At 51.4% G+C, this 14,542-nt stretch overlaps 1 protein-coding gene across 1 annotated transcript in view; it reads right to left on the bottom strand.

Annotated features, from left to right (window-relative positions):
• HS3ST3B1 (heparan sulfate-glucosamine 3-sulfotransferase 3B1) overlaps positions 1-12,284 on the bottom strand; it is a 43,126-nt gene extending 30,842 nt beyond the window's left edge. Inside the window, exon 1 of the mRNA XM_061143521.1 lies at positions 11,392-12,284. Within this exon, the coding sequence (XP_060999504.1) occupies positions 11,392-11,939 (548 nt within the window). The 5' untranslated portion in view covers positions 11,940-12,284. The remainder of the gene's footprint in view (positions 1-11,391) is intronic.
• Positions 12,285-14,542: the final 2,258 nt, after the last annotated feature.

The raw sequence follows: 14,542 nt of genomic DNA, 5'->3' as shown, positions 1-14,542 counted from the left end.
GGGGCAAGGGTGGTTAGGTGTCAGATGATGCGGTAGCAGGAGATCGCAGAGGGTTTCAGTGTCATCTTGAGAACTAAGAACCTGAGTGTCCTGCTCATGGTGGGCAGCTTCCAGGAACAGGTGAGAGAAAGAGATGGGCTGGTGAATGAAGACATGGAGGGGGGCTGAGGTCAGAAAAGGGGCATCAGAGAGATACAGATCTTATCTCGGAAGGAAGGGCACGGGGGATGACGCCAGAGGCTGGGGTCAGTGCAGGGGTGACATGCATGAAATCCACCAGCACCCATGCAAATGTCTTTGCAACAGAGACAAGGCTGAGACTGAGCATAAATTGGGGCAGAAAAAGAGGAAAAAAATATAATCTTGGGGACACTTTAATATAGAAAACCTGTGTTTGGGGTGGGGTGGGTAGAAAGAAACAACAAAGGACAGGGCTTAATCTGCTCCAGAAGGAATGTCCTGTTGCATTTCAGCCCAGGAGAGAAGCTCCGAGTTGTGGAGTTTGCAGGGCCCTCAGGGAGGCCTTGGGTTCAAGGGGCTGAGCCACCTACAGACAGAGGTGGATGACCATGGCCATCTCTGTGAGTGCTCCTTTCCTCCTCTGCAGACTGGGGGAAACCACACAGGAAACAAGCTGCTAAGATGAAACCGGCTCCAACCACTGGCCCGCATGCAGCACACCTTGCTCGCTAAGGAGGGGCTGTTTCCCCCCTACTGCATCACCTCGTAACGGACATCCACTCTCCTTCCTTCTTCTCAGCTTTCTCTGGGACATCCCAGAAAAGTGAAATACAAAATCACATGTCTTAATTTTCACTATTTTATTACACACTCCTTTGTCTCCTTCCAATAGTTTTTAGATGTATTAGTGGTTCAACAGGACTAATGGTTTTTGCCCTGAACTTGCTCTGAAACCTCTTTGAACCTGTAGATTTTACTTCACCGACGAACATGGGCCCCTCAAGGACAAGCTCATGTCTCTTGATCTTCCCTGGGGCCTCAAATGCTGCCTGGGAAAGCCCTTGATAAAAGTGCTCAAACAGGGCATTTTAAGGGCACTAATACGGTTCTGTTGTTGTTGAGTCACTAAGTCATGTCTGACTCTTTTCGACCCCATAGATTGCACCACACCAGGCTTCCCTGTCCTTCACTATCTCCCGGAGTTTGCTCAAACTCATGTCCATTGATGCTGTTGAGTAAGATGGATATGTGTCATTATCTACTTGTCAAAAACCATAAAATGTGTAACATCAGAAGTGAATCCTGATGCAAACTAAGGACTCTGGACGATGATGGTTCATCAGTGGGAACAAAAGTGCAGCTCTGGGGCTGCAGGTTGATGGTGGGTGGAGTGTGTGGTGCTTGTGAAAGGCAGGGCATATACAGTGTTTTCACTCAATTTCGCTGTGAATCTAAAACTGCTCTAAAAAATAAAGACTATGTATATATTTTTAAAAGGAAGTACTCAACCAGGACTTCCCTGGTGGTCCAGCAGTTAAGTCTACACTTGCACAGCAGGGGCATGGGTTCAATCCCTAGTCAGGGAACTAAGATCTCACATGCCGTACGGTGTGGCAAATAAACGAATAAATAAATGCATGCTCTCTCTCTATATATATAAAGTAAGTGCCATGGCTCAGTGGTAAAGAATCAGCCTGCCAATGAAGGAAATGAGGCTGGAGCTGAAGGTTCGATCTGGAATATCACCTGGAATAGGAAATAGCAACCCACTCCAGGATTCTTGCCTAAGAAAAGCCTTGGGCAGAGGAGCCTAGTTGGCCACAGTCCATGGGTCAAAAAGAGTCAGACACAACTTAGCGACTAAACAACAACGAAGTGTTTGCTGGGTAAGTTTTTTTAAAAGGTACACATGATTTATAAGGATGTATTATTCATTGACTATGTAGTAGTGTGCATGTAGTAGAAGTGCATGCTCAGTCGTGTCTGACCCTTTTCGACCCTGTGGACTGTAAGCCCACCTGGCTCCTCTCTCCATGTAGTTATTTAGGCAAGAATACTGGAGTGGATTGCCATTTCCCTTTCCAGGGGATCTTCCCAACCCAGGGATTGAACCCCCATCTCTTGTGTCTCCTGAATTGGCAGGCAAAATCTTTACCACAAGTGCCACCTGGGAAGCCCTCATTGACGACAGAAAAAGACTTAAAATAGTCACCTTTCCCTTCTCCCAATAAGCATTTCAAGTCCATGACAATGTGAGGAGAGCTCCTTACCTGGCTCTCCTACCCCGGATCACATACACATACTTGGGCATCTATAAACACTCTTTGCTAGGAAAGGATGTCTGTTTCTTCGTGGATCTGTGTTAACTACAGAACCAGCACATGGTAAGTGCCTGGAGAATGAAACAGTCAGAGCAAGGACCAGCATACGAGCAGAATGGCTGGGCATGCTGAGCTAGGGTGCCTTTCCAGTCAGGGGGCAGGGTTTCCAGCCAGAAGGAGGACTAGTAGGAAGAGACCTTTTAGCTGGGGATGAGGGAGAGGCACCAGGAGTGATCTGTAGGTTACCTTTCTCTGTCAGCTGGGTGTGTGGTCTCCCTCAGGAAGATTACTTTAATGGACATGTGGGCCAAGTCCTATGTTCTTTCAGCATCTCCTGTGGCAGTAAGCAATGTCCTAAATGAGTTCCTGCCCTTTTAGGACAGGTCATCTCCTGCACCTTGGAAAAAACTTTCAGGACAAAGCTGTGTGTGCTCAGTCCTGTCTGACTCTTTGCGACCTCATGGGGTGTAGCCCACTAGCTCCTCTGTCCATGGAATCTTCCAGGCAAGAACACTGGAGTGGGTTGCCATTTCCTTTTCCAAGGGACCTTCCTGACCCATATCTCTTACATCGCCTGCATTGGCAGGCAGATTCTTTACCAACTGCGCGCCACCTGGGAAAGCCAAGGCTGCCCTCATCCAAACCCACAGCAGAATTCTCAGTGCCACTGTGTAAAGTTCATCCCGAGAGGAGCTCAGATTCTGCCTGAACAAGGGAAGGTCAGCTTATTAGTGCCACCCCACCTCACCCGATGCCCGCCGGTGTGGCTGGAGGAGCAAAAAGGCAGCTTTCAGACTGTCGGTGAAGACATTCCTTCCCCTTAGAGGCAGAGGCAGCTGCAGGCTGCGGGCACGTGTCAGAAAGACTGAGGGCGCCCGGGGACAGCGTGTCTCCGGGGACCCCAAGGGCGCCGCGGGGATGGGTTGGGGAGGACGGGCCCTGACCTCAGTGCAGCAGAGACTCAGGATTCGCAAGGGGGGCTGAGAATTACTGGCTTTTCCTTGCCCTCCTCTCCTGTCCGTTGGAGTCTTCTCCACCTTTCCTCTTCATTCTGTCATTTAAAGGGTCACATTATAGAAATGAACCTATTTTTGGCTTTCTACGTGCTGAATTGCATTTTAAGAATCCCTTATAGAAGTCAGTGAACTGAGGATTACATATTTCTTCCCCACCCTAGCCCATCCCACCCCCAAAAGAGAAAGGTGAGGAGTGGTAGTGAGGCGGAGAAAGCAAAGAACCATGCAGGTTGAAAACGGTCCCACTCTCTTCTCCACCCACAATAAGGCCCTAAAAATAAGACAAAGCTTCCTCCACACCCAGATCTACAGAATTCGTTCATTCAGACGCACGTCGGACATCGAGGACGCAGGAAAGGCAGACTCAGACTCCGGCGTCCCAACTGCTCCACCCAACAGAGGCAAACGTTCAAAGAGACACAGATCAGCAGAAAAGCCCAGTTTGTAAAGCGGCTCACAGCATCCGCGAAGCTCGCAGGAAGGATGCGCAGCAGCGAGGAAGCCCGGCCCGGCCGCGCCCCCGCCCGCCCCACTCTGGGCGGGGCCATCCCTAACACGGGCTACCATTGGCCTCCCGGCTCCCGCTCGGGCCAATCAGCGTGGGGCCAGGCCCGCCGGCACCACCCCCTGCGAGCGCGGGATGCCTGACTCAGCTGCGCCCAACAGGTGAGGCCCGAGCGCGGCGTCTCGGCTGGTCACGTGGCCGCGGCCGGCGACCCGCGGGGCCGAGGGGCAGCCGGGCCGCGGGCCCCGCCCCCGACACGAGGCGGCGCCGCCATCTGCTTCCTCCGACCAGATGCGGGGGTCCCACGCGACCCAGGGGCCGTGCGCTCTAGTCCCCGAGGCCAGCGGGCGGAGGAGCAGCGTCTCGCTTCTTGACTGCGCATCGCCCACCCCCTCTAGATATGGGGTCTCCGCGCAAACGCCCCAATGGCTGCCAGAGAGTAGACACGTGGCCTGTCGGGCCTGCTGGGACTTGTTGGCCATTTCTGTCACCAGACCTTCCCTCCCGCCCCCAATCATTATGTCGAGTGTGCCTGAAAAATCTTCTCTTCCCAATGTATATGTACCTTTTTTTCTCCCACTCTCCATTTGTAGCCCCAAGCTTCATGTTGCCCATAACTATCTTTCCACATTTTGTGAGTTTCTAAGCAAGTATAATCCTGTTAATTATTGTGGGGCAAAGATCTGGGGGGAAAAAAACAACAGGAATTCTGGATCATGTGCCCCCAAGTTGCCTGATGAACGCGTATGGCATCATTCACATCTACTCAAAGTGTAGTTTAAAAGAAGTGACCCCTTGGCAATAGTCTAGTTTGGACTGAAATGCAGTGTACAAAAATTAGTCTTAACACATTTGCTATAGTTAGGACAAAAATATTTTGTGCCAAGAGTTCATCTGTTCTGTAACAAATGTATCAACTTAAAGTCACAGCAAATTCTTGTCTACACACACACACACACACACACACACACACTTACTTTTAAAATGCAACAGAAAATATAAATGCCTTGCTGGCAGTACTCTTTATGCCAACTCTTTCTCTCCAGACCTGGACTCATTATTTTTAAAAGCAGCTCTCTTTGGGATGCAACAAACTGCATTTCAGCTTTGCAATTTAAAAATGCTTCATACTTGACACTGTGAAGCACAATTTTTTAATGCCCCAGTAAACTTAGGCTACTTTTAATATTTTTCAAGTCACAAAACTGGTATTTAAGGGAAGAATTTCAGATATAATATAAAGGAAACCAATGTCACTCATCTCCATACGGAGAAAATTAATGGGGGATTTTATAAGCATTAGACCTATTTTCACAGTCTTTTGACTGGAACGAAAATTATTTATTAACATATCAGTAAGCTGGTAATTGCTCCTCACATCCTAAACTTTCCCCCAAATCTAAAATCTGAAAGAAAAAACAACATACACTAATATCAGTTTTATTTGGTGTTAATTTTATTTTGGTATAGTTTGAGAAGAATAGGAGAGTTCTAACAAGGTCATCTTTTATATATATATATATATATATATATATATATATATATTTTTTAAAGTTTTACATTCTATTCCTGAAGAGTTTTCAAAGATATCAGTATCTTATTTCTTTTTGGTCATGGTAAATGTTTTCATTTGAGGTAGGCAGCATATTGTATTCATTACCCTTGAAAATATGCCACATACTTGGGGAATTCATTTTGCTGAGATGCCTGACTATCCCAACAGCTTAGCACTGAAATTTCCCTTACTCTCTGGAATCACTGACTGTTAAAAGAGGGAAGTAGCACCCTATTTGGGAACTAAGTCTATTCACAGCAAAAGAAGTGCTCATTATGCTGTGCCTCCAGACTGGACATTTTGTGTTTCTGTCAATCAACTTAATTTCCATGTTCACAGAATTGAGAGCATAGAGTATTCAAAAACTCTGACATCCAAAGCCATGGGCAGGCAGCCCTGGTTATGTATTTCAGACCTGAAGCTTTACGTAAATGCCTTTCTTTTTTTTTAATTCTTGGTGTGCTTTTAATTCTAAATAATTTTGGTGATTCAAAGAGTCATCTCATATAATCAGAAAACCTTATGTCCTACAACATTTTCAACAAAACAGTACATCAGCATATATATCTGGAGTGAGGTTTTTGTGGCATATTGATTTTTCAAATGTTTGATAGTTTGATTTTTCAAACTATCTAAAAGTTTTCCTTCAGACAAAAATAATAAGAGCAAAGCAGAAAAAAAAAAAAACAACAGAAGCTTGTGATGGGTTACTTTAAAAAATATCTAGCAATAAATATAACTTTAGCTGGGAAAAATATCTTTTATATGTAAAAGATATTTATATTTATAAAAGATAAATATTTATAAATATTAGTCTACATTAAGTTGAAAATTTTCAATAATCTGGCTCCATTAAAAAAGCAAAATCTAGTTTAGTAGCTTAGTCAAATTGCAGTATTCTGATACATATTTTTAATGACGTGGGTTGCAACCTGATTTTTAGAGATGAGTTCAATAATAGCATATCATTTGGAAAGTAATAAGTGTAATTTAATTCATGAACTTCAGCATTTTATTTACCTAAAACAAATAGGTTGCTATTTAATATTGACTATTTTATTAACCCAGAGCATCTGGGAAAACACTTATGATTAGGTTAATTTATGTTATATTTTCCCCTCAACTTGTAAAAGATTAATCAACCATTTTATGGTCTAATTTAGGTGCCTAATTGAAAACAGAGTCCAACACATGCTACACTGTCTTGCTAATAAATCTTGACAGCTTTGTAACAAGATGGTTTGTATTTCAAATTGTTGCATATAAATGTAGATTTTTGATCTCCACTCAGCAGCTTGAAGTGAGCTGCATATTTGATTTAAACTCATAGAATGAAAAAATGCAATTACTTCAAAAAAGATTATCCCCAATCAGGTCTTATCTTAAAGTTCCCTTAGGGAAGACAGAAACAGTCTTTGCCACCAAGTTTCTGAAAACAGACTAGATAAAGAGGGGAGAAATTAGTTTTCTCAGCATTTGTTAAATTTAAAATGTAGGGAAAGTTGTTATTTTCAGGTATAAGCTTTCCAGACAGAGATTTCTGAAGTTGCTGGGTTTTAGATTCTAGAACTAAAGCACTCTACTCAAAATGTAAGTTTTGTAATGGTCCTCTGGTTAAGAAGTCCATGTTTTCAGTCTTGATTTGAAGCACTGTACTTTTTAAAATGAATAAATTCATTCCAGGAGTTTCTGGAACATCTCATTTAACCCTGTGTTCTCCCACGTCTCCCAGCCTTAAAAGAGGACAAATGGAAGAGAATAAATTTACTCTCAGTGGGGACACTTGCCATGTTTTCTCAGTCTTTATGCTTGGGGATATTTTTGTCATTTTAATGACTCCATTGATTCTCACTGTCTGGTGCAGGCAGAGAAAGGAAACTGCCTGGGTAATATAATTACCCTCACTCTGGTTATAAACCAACTTTGGACGTCCTTACTATAACTATCCTGTTCTGGAGCTGGTCTTTTTTTATGCTGAATGACAAAGTGAGCAACCCTCATTGAGGTCACTGGAGGTACAACAGAAAACTCAAACCCTTAAAAAAAAAAAAAACTCAGCAACTCAGTTATGAATTCATCATATATGACCAATGTCACGTTTTGTCACTTAAGCAAGGCAGAATGGCACAGAGTGACCTCTGGAGCAGGACTGCCTGGGTTGGTGTATCAGCTTTGCCACTTTATAGCTGTGAGACCTCGGGCCAGTGTCTTAGCCTCTCTGTGACCATGTTTCCTCATCTGCACAAGTACAGACTTCCCAGGATCATGATGAGGATTAAATTTGCTAATCCTGTAGAACCTGAAACAGGTCCTGGCACATAGGGAAAATATTCAGTAAGTGTTAGCTGCCAACCTTACTAAACTACACACACACACAGACATACACAGACACACACACTGCACTTTTGTTTTAATGTGGCCACAGCATTAAAGTGTCAGTTTAGTTTTTACAACCAAACATGGATAGAAGAGTCAAGGTGGAAAGTCTAAGGAATATTTCTACATATTAAAAAAAAAAATAGTTACACCATATTTGGCTAACTTAAATCCCAAAGTGAGGTCATTCAAATTTGTGACAATCTACGAAGCCTAAGCCAAATCAAAAAGAAAAACTTATTAAAGAATGTATATACTTAATTTTGGGCTTCCCTGGTGGCTCAGATGATAAAGAATCTGCCTGCAATACAGGAGACCTGGGTTCCATCTCTGGATGAGGAAGATTCCCTGGAGAAGGAAATGGCTACCGACTCCAGTATTCTTGCCTGGGAAATCCCATGGACAGAGGAGCCTGGAGGGTTACAGTCCATGGGGTTGCAAAGAGCCAGACAGGGCTGACCGACTGGTCACAGTTTAAATCAATGTTGAAAGCCTAAATGTACCATCTTGGCAAGTATGAGGTTCTCTTGAACCACCTGTCTCTGTTTTTCAAACACTATCACCCCCTGCAACAGAAGGTAAGGGCCAGTTTCACCAGAAGTCCTGCTAAGCCCCTCCCCTGGGATCCTCATAAGTACCTGCTAAATTTGGGAGGCCAGATTCAAGAGTAAGCTGAGTGATGAACTGGAAAAGTAAACCCAGAAGAGTCTGCATCCCCGACTAAAACAAACTCTTAGGTTGAAGGGCAGCAGTGAAGAAAGCGGGTGACTGAGCACGCACTGCACGAACGATGTGGCAAACTTCCCGACCTCTGGCGGATGGCAGGTCAGCTCCGCATCGCCACCACTGTGGGCTCCATCCCACCACGATCCCGCCCGTTGGGGCTGATGGTGTCTCGTTTTGCCACGTGAAAGGAACTACAGTCAACTTGGGAGCCTTCAAGCAAATCTGCCCAGGCCTTGGGTCACCGGTTAGGCCTGCACCCGGGCTGTGTATCAATCCCTGAAACTTACTAACCGCTAGCTCAGACTCAGGCAGAATCTCCTTCTCCAACCCATGACCGATGTTGACCCTTGGATTCAACCATCCATCCTTGCCTTCAGAATGTCTCCCCTGTTTCCTATTTTCCAGCTTTGAGGATTTGTTTTAACTACTTGTTTCTGAACTGAAACGCTGGCTAATTATTATTTATACTCTTCTTCAATCCAGTGTCTGATGGCATAGACGGAGCCGAGCAGAGCTCCTCTAGCGAGCAGCAGACTGGGGCCCACGGACAAAACTCCGAGAGGCAGGGCAAGAAGGGGGGCTTACTCCCTGGACACCGATTTTAGGAAAAGCCTTCTGGGTTAGGCTTCTTCTCCCGGTGTGGTCGGTTTTTCAAGTTAAAACGGCCGCCTTCAAAATAATTAAGTCCACACATTTGCGCAGACATTCAGAATATTCCAAGTTAATTTAAAAGTTGTAAGTAAGCAGATGGCATTGAAAAGATTCCTTAATCCACTAACCCTGTGGCCACGCCCCGCGCGAATCGAGGCAGCCCCGGAACCCAGCTTTAGGGGTGAGCTGCGACGTTTAGAGTTCGCTCCTCGCGCGGCGCTCCGCGGGGTCATCGCCCCGAGCGCTGGGCCTCCGGGCCGGACAGTTCGGCCCATCAGTGTAGCGAGGTGACTGTGGGGGAAGAAGGCACTTTCCGCCCGCCCCCTCTACCCCGTCCCGCCCCGAGGCCCGGCGAAGCCCCCGCGCCCCCCAAGCCCAGCCGCCCCGCGGGCCACGATACGAGCGGCTGCAGGCGCGCGGCCAGCCTTTCTAGGGCGACTTCGTTCTTTATTCAGCATTTTGAGTCAATCAAAAGGAACGTGGCAGGTGGAGGGCGGCCGCCCAGGAGCCTGCGCGAGTCTTCCTGTGGGGATTTCCACTGCCTGCCCAGGTGCTGCTGGAACCGCCCGACATTAAGGATTCAATTCTTTTCCTGCCAGTTCCTCCCAGCCCGGCCCCCGGCGCGTCTGATCTCCGAAAACGCCAGACTGCCTCCGGCCTCCGATGGGTTCTACCTGGAGGGCGCTAGTAACAAGCCTGCCAGTCCGGGCTCCCGGAATCGTTATCCCCCAGGGGGAGGCGCGGTGGTGGCTGGAATAATGACAACAATACAGTCGATGACAATAGCCGGCAATTAGCGCGGCCCCCATCTGCCAGCCAGGCACCCGCACGCGCCGGCGCAGTCGCTCCTCCGCGCGCCGCCCGGAGCGCAGGTGAGGGCGCCCAGGACCCCTGCTAGCTGCCGGGGTCCGGACGAGCATCCAGGCGCCGGGCTCCAGAGCCACCATTCGCAACAACCGGTGTCCAGGGCCTGGGGACGGTGGGAAGGGTGACGGTCACGGCTGGCTAAACCTCGAGATTTGGGCAACTCCTGACAATAATAAAAATGTTAGGACAAAAGGGAGGGGGAGGGCGAGGCTGGGGGGAGAGCGGTTTTAATCCGCTCGGCCAGCCCCCTTTTATCTTTCGAGCTCTCCCGGTCCCCAAAGAGAGGATGGGGGCAGGGATGGGGTTTGGTTCGATTCTCCTCTTTTGTCTTCGGAAATCTCCAGCCTCTTGCAGGCTGATTGGGCCTGGAGGGGTGCCGGCGAGTCAAGGGAGTTATGTTTGTGGGGGTCTGAGGCAGTGACCGGGGAGAAGGGCCGGACCTCTGGTTGGCGACGAGACTTCCCGAGGCTGGAGTCTGGACCCCTTGCTCACCCGAGCCTCACCGGAAACTCAACCAACCCAACAGCTCACCCCCAAAGACTGCGGGAGACCTTGGTAAGAGGTCGTGATTATGACTCCCGGAGGGGGGGTGGGGGACAACGTCCCTTTGGAACCGCACCCATAACCCGACCCGAGAACCGAGTTTACGGGAGCCCACGCAACCCGCATTTCTCAAATCCATGCACCCAGAATATTCTTTGCACCCCGGCGCGTCAAGGGTCCGCGGAGACACGCGTCCCTCCCCCGGGTCTCTCAGCACCCGGGCCAGGGAGGCGGAAACCGGTGGGCCGTGCCCCCGGCGCCGGGAAGCCTTCAAAGCTGCGCGCCTCCCGTCGGCTGCAGTGCGCGCCTTTGCCCGACAGGGACCAGCACCGCTCCACGCGCCGCGCGCCTGCCCGCTCTCCCTCCGCAGCCCAGGCTGCCCGGCCGCGAGCGGTCTGACCCCCTTAGGAAAGTGAACGGACTCCCCGCGGCCTGCTCAGCACGGCGTCGCTCCCACCCCATCCCCATCCGGACAGCAGAAGCTGCTCTAGAAGTTGGTCTGGGGCGGAGACCGTCCCGGATCCGAGAGGAAAAATAAAACACGAGATTCGTTTGGGAGGCGGCCACGGTTAGAGGGTTGCGCGCTTTTCTGAGCACCTTCCCAGTGGCTGGCCTCCATCCTGAGGAAAGATCACCGGATTAATCCCTGGGCACTGTGGGCCGCTGAGCCGCCAGATATTCTGGAGAAGTGTCTCCAGACTGGGGCGAGAGCGGAGCCCGGGGCAGCACCGCGCGGTCGTCGCTCGGCTCCCCTTCCCGCCCGGGTGGTCTGAAGTTGTACCCCTGTCAGTTCCCTGGTGCATGCCACCTCCGCGTCCTCTCCCCGTCAGGATCGCGGCTGGAGCCCCTGGCCCTTCCCGGGACACTCACCGGTACCAGGCGAGGCCCTTGTCGTAGCTGCGGTCGAAAAAGTGGGGCTCTGCGCCCACGGCGCGCACGTCGGGGTGCACGCGCAGGAACTCCAGCAGCGCCCGCGTGCCGCCCTTCTTCACGCCGATGATGATGGCCTGCGGCAGCTGCTTGCTCCCGGACCCGCTGACGAAGCTAGAGATGGGGCTGGGGGAGTCCGGCGTCTCGGGGCTCTGCTCCTCCTGGCTCGCGGCGCCTTCGGCCATCTCTCCGCCCGCAGCCGGCTGGGTGGCTGGCGCCGCCGGGAACGGGAGCCTCTGGGCAGGCCCGTCGGGACCCGGGACCGGCGGGGCGTGGGCGCCGCGGGACCCGGAGCCCAGCAGCAGCAGCCCGGGCGCGGCGGCGCAGGAGCCGGCGCAAGAGTAGACGAGCAAGTAGAGCCAGACGCAGAGCATGGCGAACAGCAGCGCGAGCCTCCTCCTCACCGGCGGCGGGGGCGGCGGCGGCTGCGGCAGGAGCCGGCCGGGGACATCGAGGCAGGACCGGCCGCCGCTCAGGCGCTGCCCCATGCGCTGCCCGCGCGCGCGGCGAGGGGCATGGCTCAGCACGTGGCGCAGGGCCCGCGGGAGCAGGGAGCGCGGCGAGAGTGCCCTGGACGCCGGGCGGTTCGGCTTATTGGCCCCGCGCGCCCGCGGTCGCCGCTGTTGCTCTGCCCCAGGTGGCGGCGGCAGCTGCACGGCCAGCGGCTTTTGACATGTTGCCGGGAGGAGCCACAACTGGAACGAAGGTCGGGTGGTGGCAACTGCCGGCCTGGGGCTGCGACGCCGCGCTCGGGGCCGGCAGAGTTCCGCCCTCCGGCGTCCCGACCCCTCCGCACTGTGCGCGCCGCACGGCCGCTCGCCGGGGCTGCCTCGTCGCGGTCCTGTGAACCCAGCTCTGAGCGCAGCCCCGGCGCTTCCCCAGCGGAGGCTGCGAAGGAGGACTGCGCAGGAAGAGCGCCGGAGACCGAGGCAGAGTGGGCGGGCCCGGCCACCGGGAGTGATGGGTCGCTCCACCTACCAGAAACCCGAGGCGCCATGCAAATCCCGCCGCTTAGCTGAGGGTTCGGCAGCCAACCAGCTCCCGGAACATGGGGGTGTGGAAAGGGTTTGGGGGCGTGGAGAGCAATCGGGGGATTCTATTGGATGAGAGACAAGGGGCAGGCCTGGAGGGGCGGAACCAGGGGCTGGTGACAGGCGCAGCTGGGAGGAAGGATGCTGGAGAGACCGCGCACGCAGGGAAAGCACCGACCCTGCGATCCCTGCACCCCGCCGCCCGCGCGCACTTCCGCACTCGCTCCCGAGGAGCCGGGCTCGGCTGCATTTGCCCCTGTGTGCGGACACGCGTCCCCATGCAGATGGTTCGCGGGCGGGATCGTGGTGTGTGCGCGCGTTAGAAGTAGGGAAGGGGTGGAAGCGCGAGAGTCTGGCGGGAGATGCCAGCCCACCCCACGCCGAGACTCGGAGGGGGGCCCTTCCGGAACTGGCATGGTTTAGGAAGTTTAAGTAGAAAACGCTGTCGAACTTTTTTCTTTTTTTAAGTCTTCTTACTCTTTGCTGGGAGTTGATCTCTCTCGGGCAGCAGGTTAACGCGATCGGTGGATCGTTAGATAGTTCCTGAGGAACTGTCCTTAGAAAAAATTCTTCCCTCGCTTCCCCAAGTGCTGGAGAAAGGTCGGGAGAAATTAACATGGAGTTAAAGGCTGTGGGAATTTTTCCCGGCGCCGAAAAATGAGTGTGAAAGTTTTGTGCGGATATGAGTTGTTGGGGACGTTGGAAAACGTTCTCTTCCCTTCCCATGAATAAATATCAAAACCAACATTTGCCTGCATCAAGAGTCGGTTTGATTTGCTGACCTGTTACACCAAGTATTAGGTGTTTTTTCTATGCCAAAAGTCAACTCGGAGCAAATCGATCCCGGAGTTGCACTTAAAGTCCGCTCCAAGTCTCTTTCCAAGAGTTTCCTCCGTAGAGTGACCCGTCCCGGCCTGGCGGCGGCCTCGCTGCTACATTGATGCGCCGCGTTCCGGTTGGAAGCTTCGGTTCACGCCGGCGGCACTCAGGAAGTTCTGGATGAGAAGACTCGATCCCAGAGGGCTCAGCGGGCCTCCCACGCTTGGCCCCGCGTGGTTCCGGGACAGAACCTTCCTTCCGATCCCGACCTCCACGCGGCCCCAGGCTGAGCGCGGCCCCCGCTGCCTTCCCAGTGCGCGCGGGCGGGCGGCGGAATCGCCGAGCCCCGGTCCCCCTGCCGCGCTGTCCCCTCCCGAGGAAGTTCCCCGAGTCCCGCAGTCTCGCCGCGGGTCCTGTTCCCCTCCGCCGGGAACACACCAAGGACGCCTCTCGGTCGTGAGCTTCTGAAGTTGGAAAGTCTGCTGGAGAGCGGGAGCGGCGACCCCGGAGGGTTCGGGTGACCCTGCTGCCCCCACCCGGCCCCCACGCCCAGTTGTGCCCCGGGCGACCTCCTGGTAACTCTGGAGCCCAAGACATTTTCTAATAGAGTGGCTGCGGGGGAAGTAATTTAGGAAGAAGATTCCTTCCCCCTTTTATATTCTCAGGGAAATTTTATTCCCAGCGCCCGTTTCCCCTCTCCTTCGGAAGTGACTTATCTCCCCTTAGTTTTTAATTACATTAATTTATTACTAATTTATTTTAAAGTTCTGAAACATGAGAGTGTATTTCTGAGCATTAGCTTAGGCCAACTTTTTCTTTTTTTAAGCGAGAGGGAAAATCTTAGTGTCTCCGAAGCATTTCCTCAAATTCATATTATTTCGGGAAATGAAGTCACTGTATATTCTAGGCGGCTTTGAGTTTGTGGACGTCTGTGGATTTGGGGGTGGGTGATAGTAGTTTATGATTTGTGCGTGTTCACACGAATTGTAGCTACCACATGGCTAACTTTGGGCGTGGTTGGGTGTGAATGTTATAGTTTGTTTTTGGTTTCCTAAATCGATAATTCTAATTACAAATGGTTCCTGTCCCGAGGGACCAGTGTAAAAGAAGAAAAAAAAGTTCGCCGGATATATTTAGGACTTTTTTTTCCGGGGGCGGAGGGAAAGAGGGGGTAGAAGCAAAGACTTGGGCATCGGAAATTGTCAGGAGAGCGCCGCGGAGCCGAGCGACCCCAGGCCAAC

This window comes from Dama dama, chromosome 5, assembly GCF_033118175.1.
Source record: "Dama dama isolate Ldn47 chromosome 5, ASM3311817v1, whole genome shotgun sequence".
Taxonomy (NCBI): domain Eukaryota; kingdom Metazoa; phylum Chordata; class Mammalia; order Artiodactyla; family Cervidae; genus Dama; species Dama dama.
This window is presented reverse-complemented; position numbering and strand designations above follow the sequence as displayed.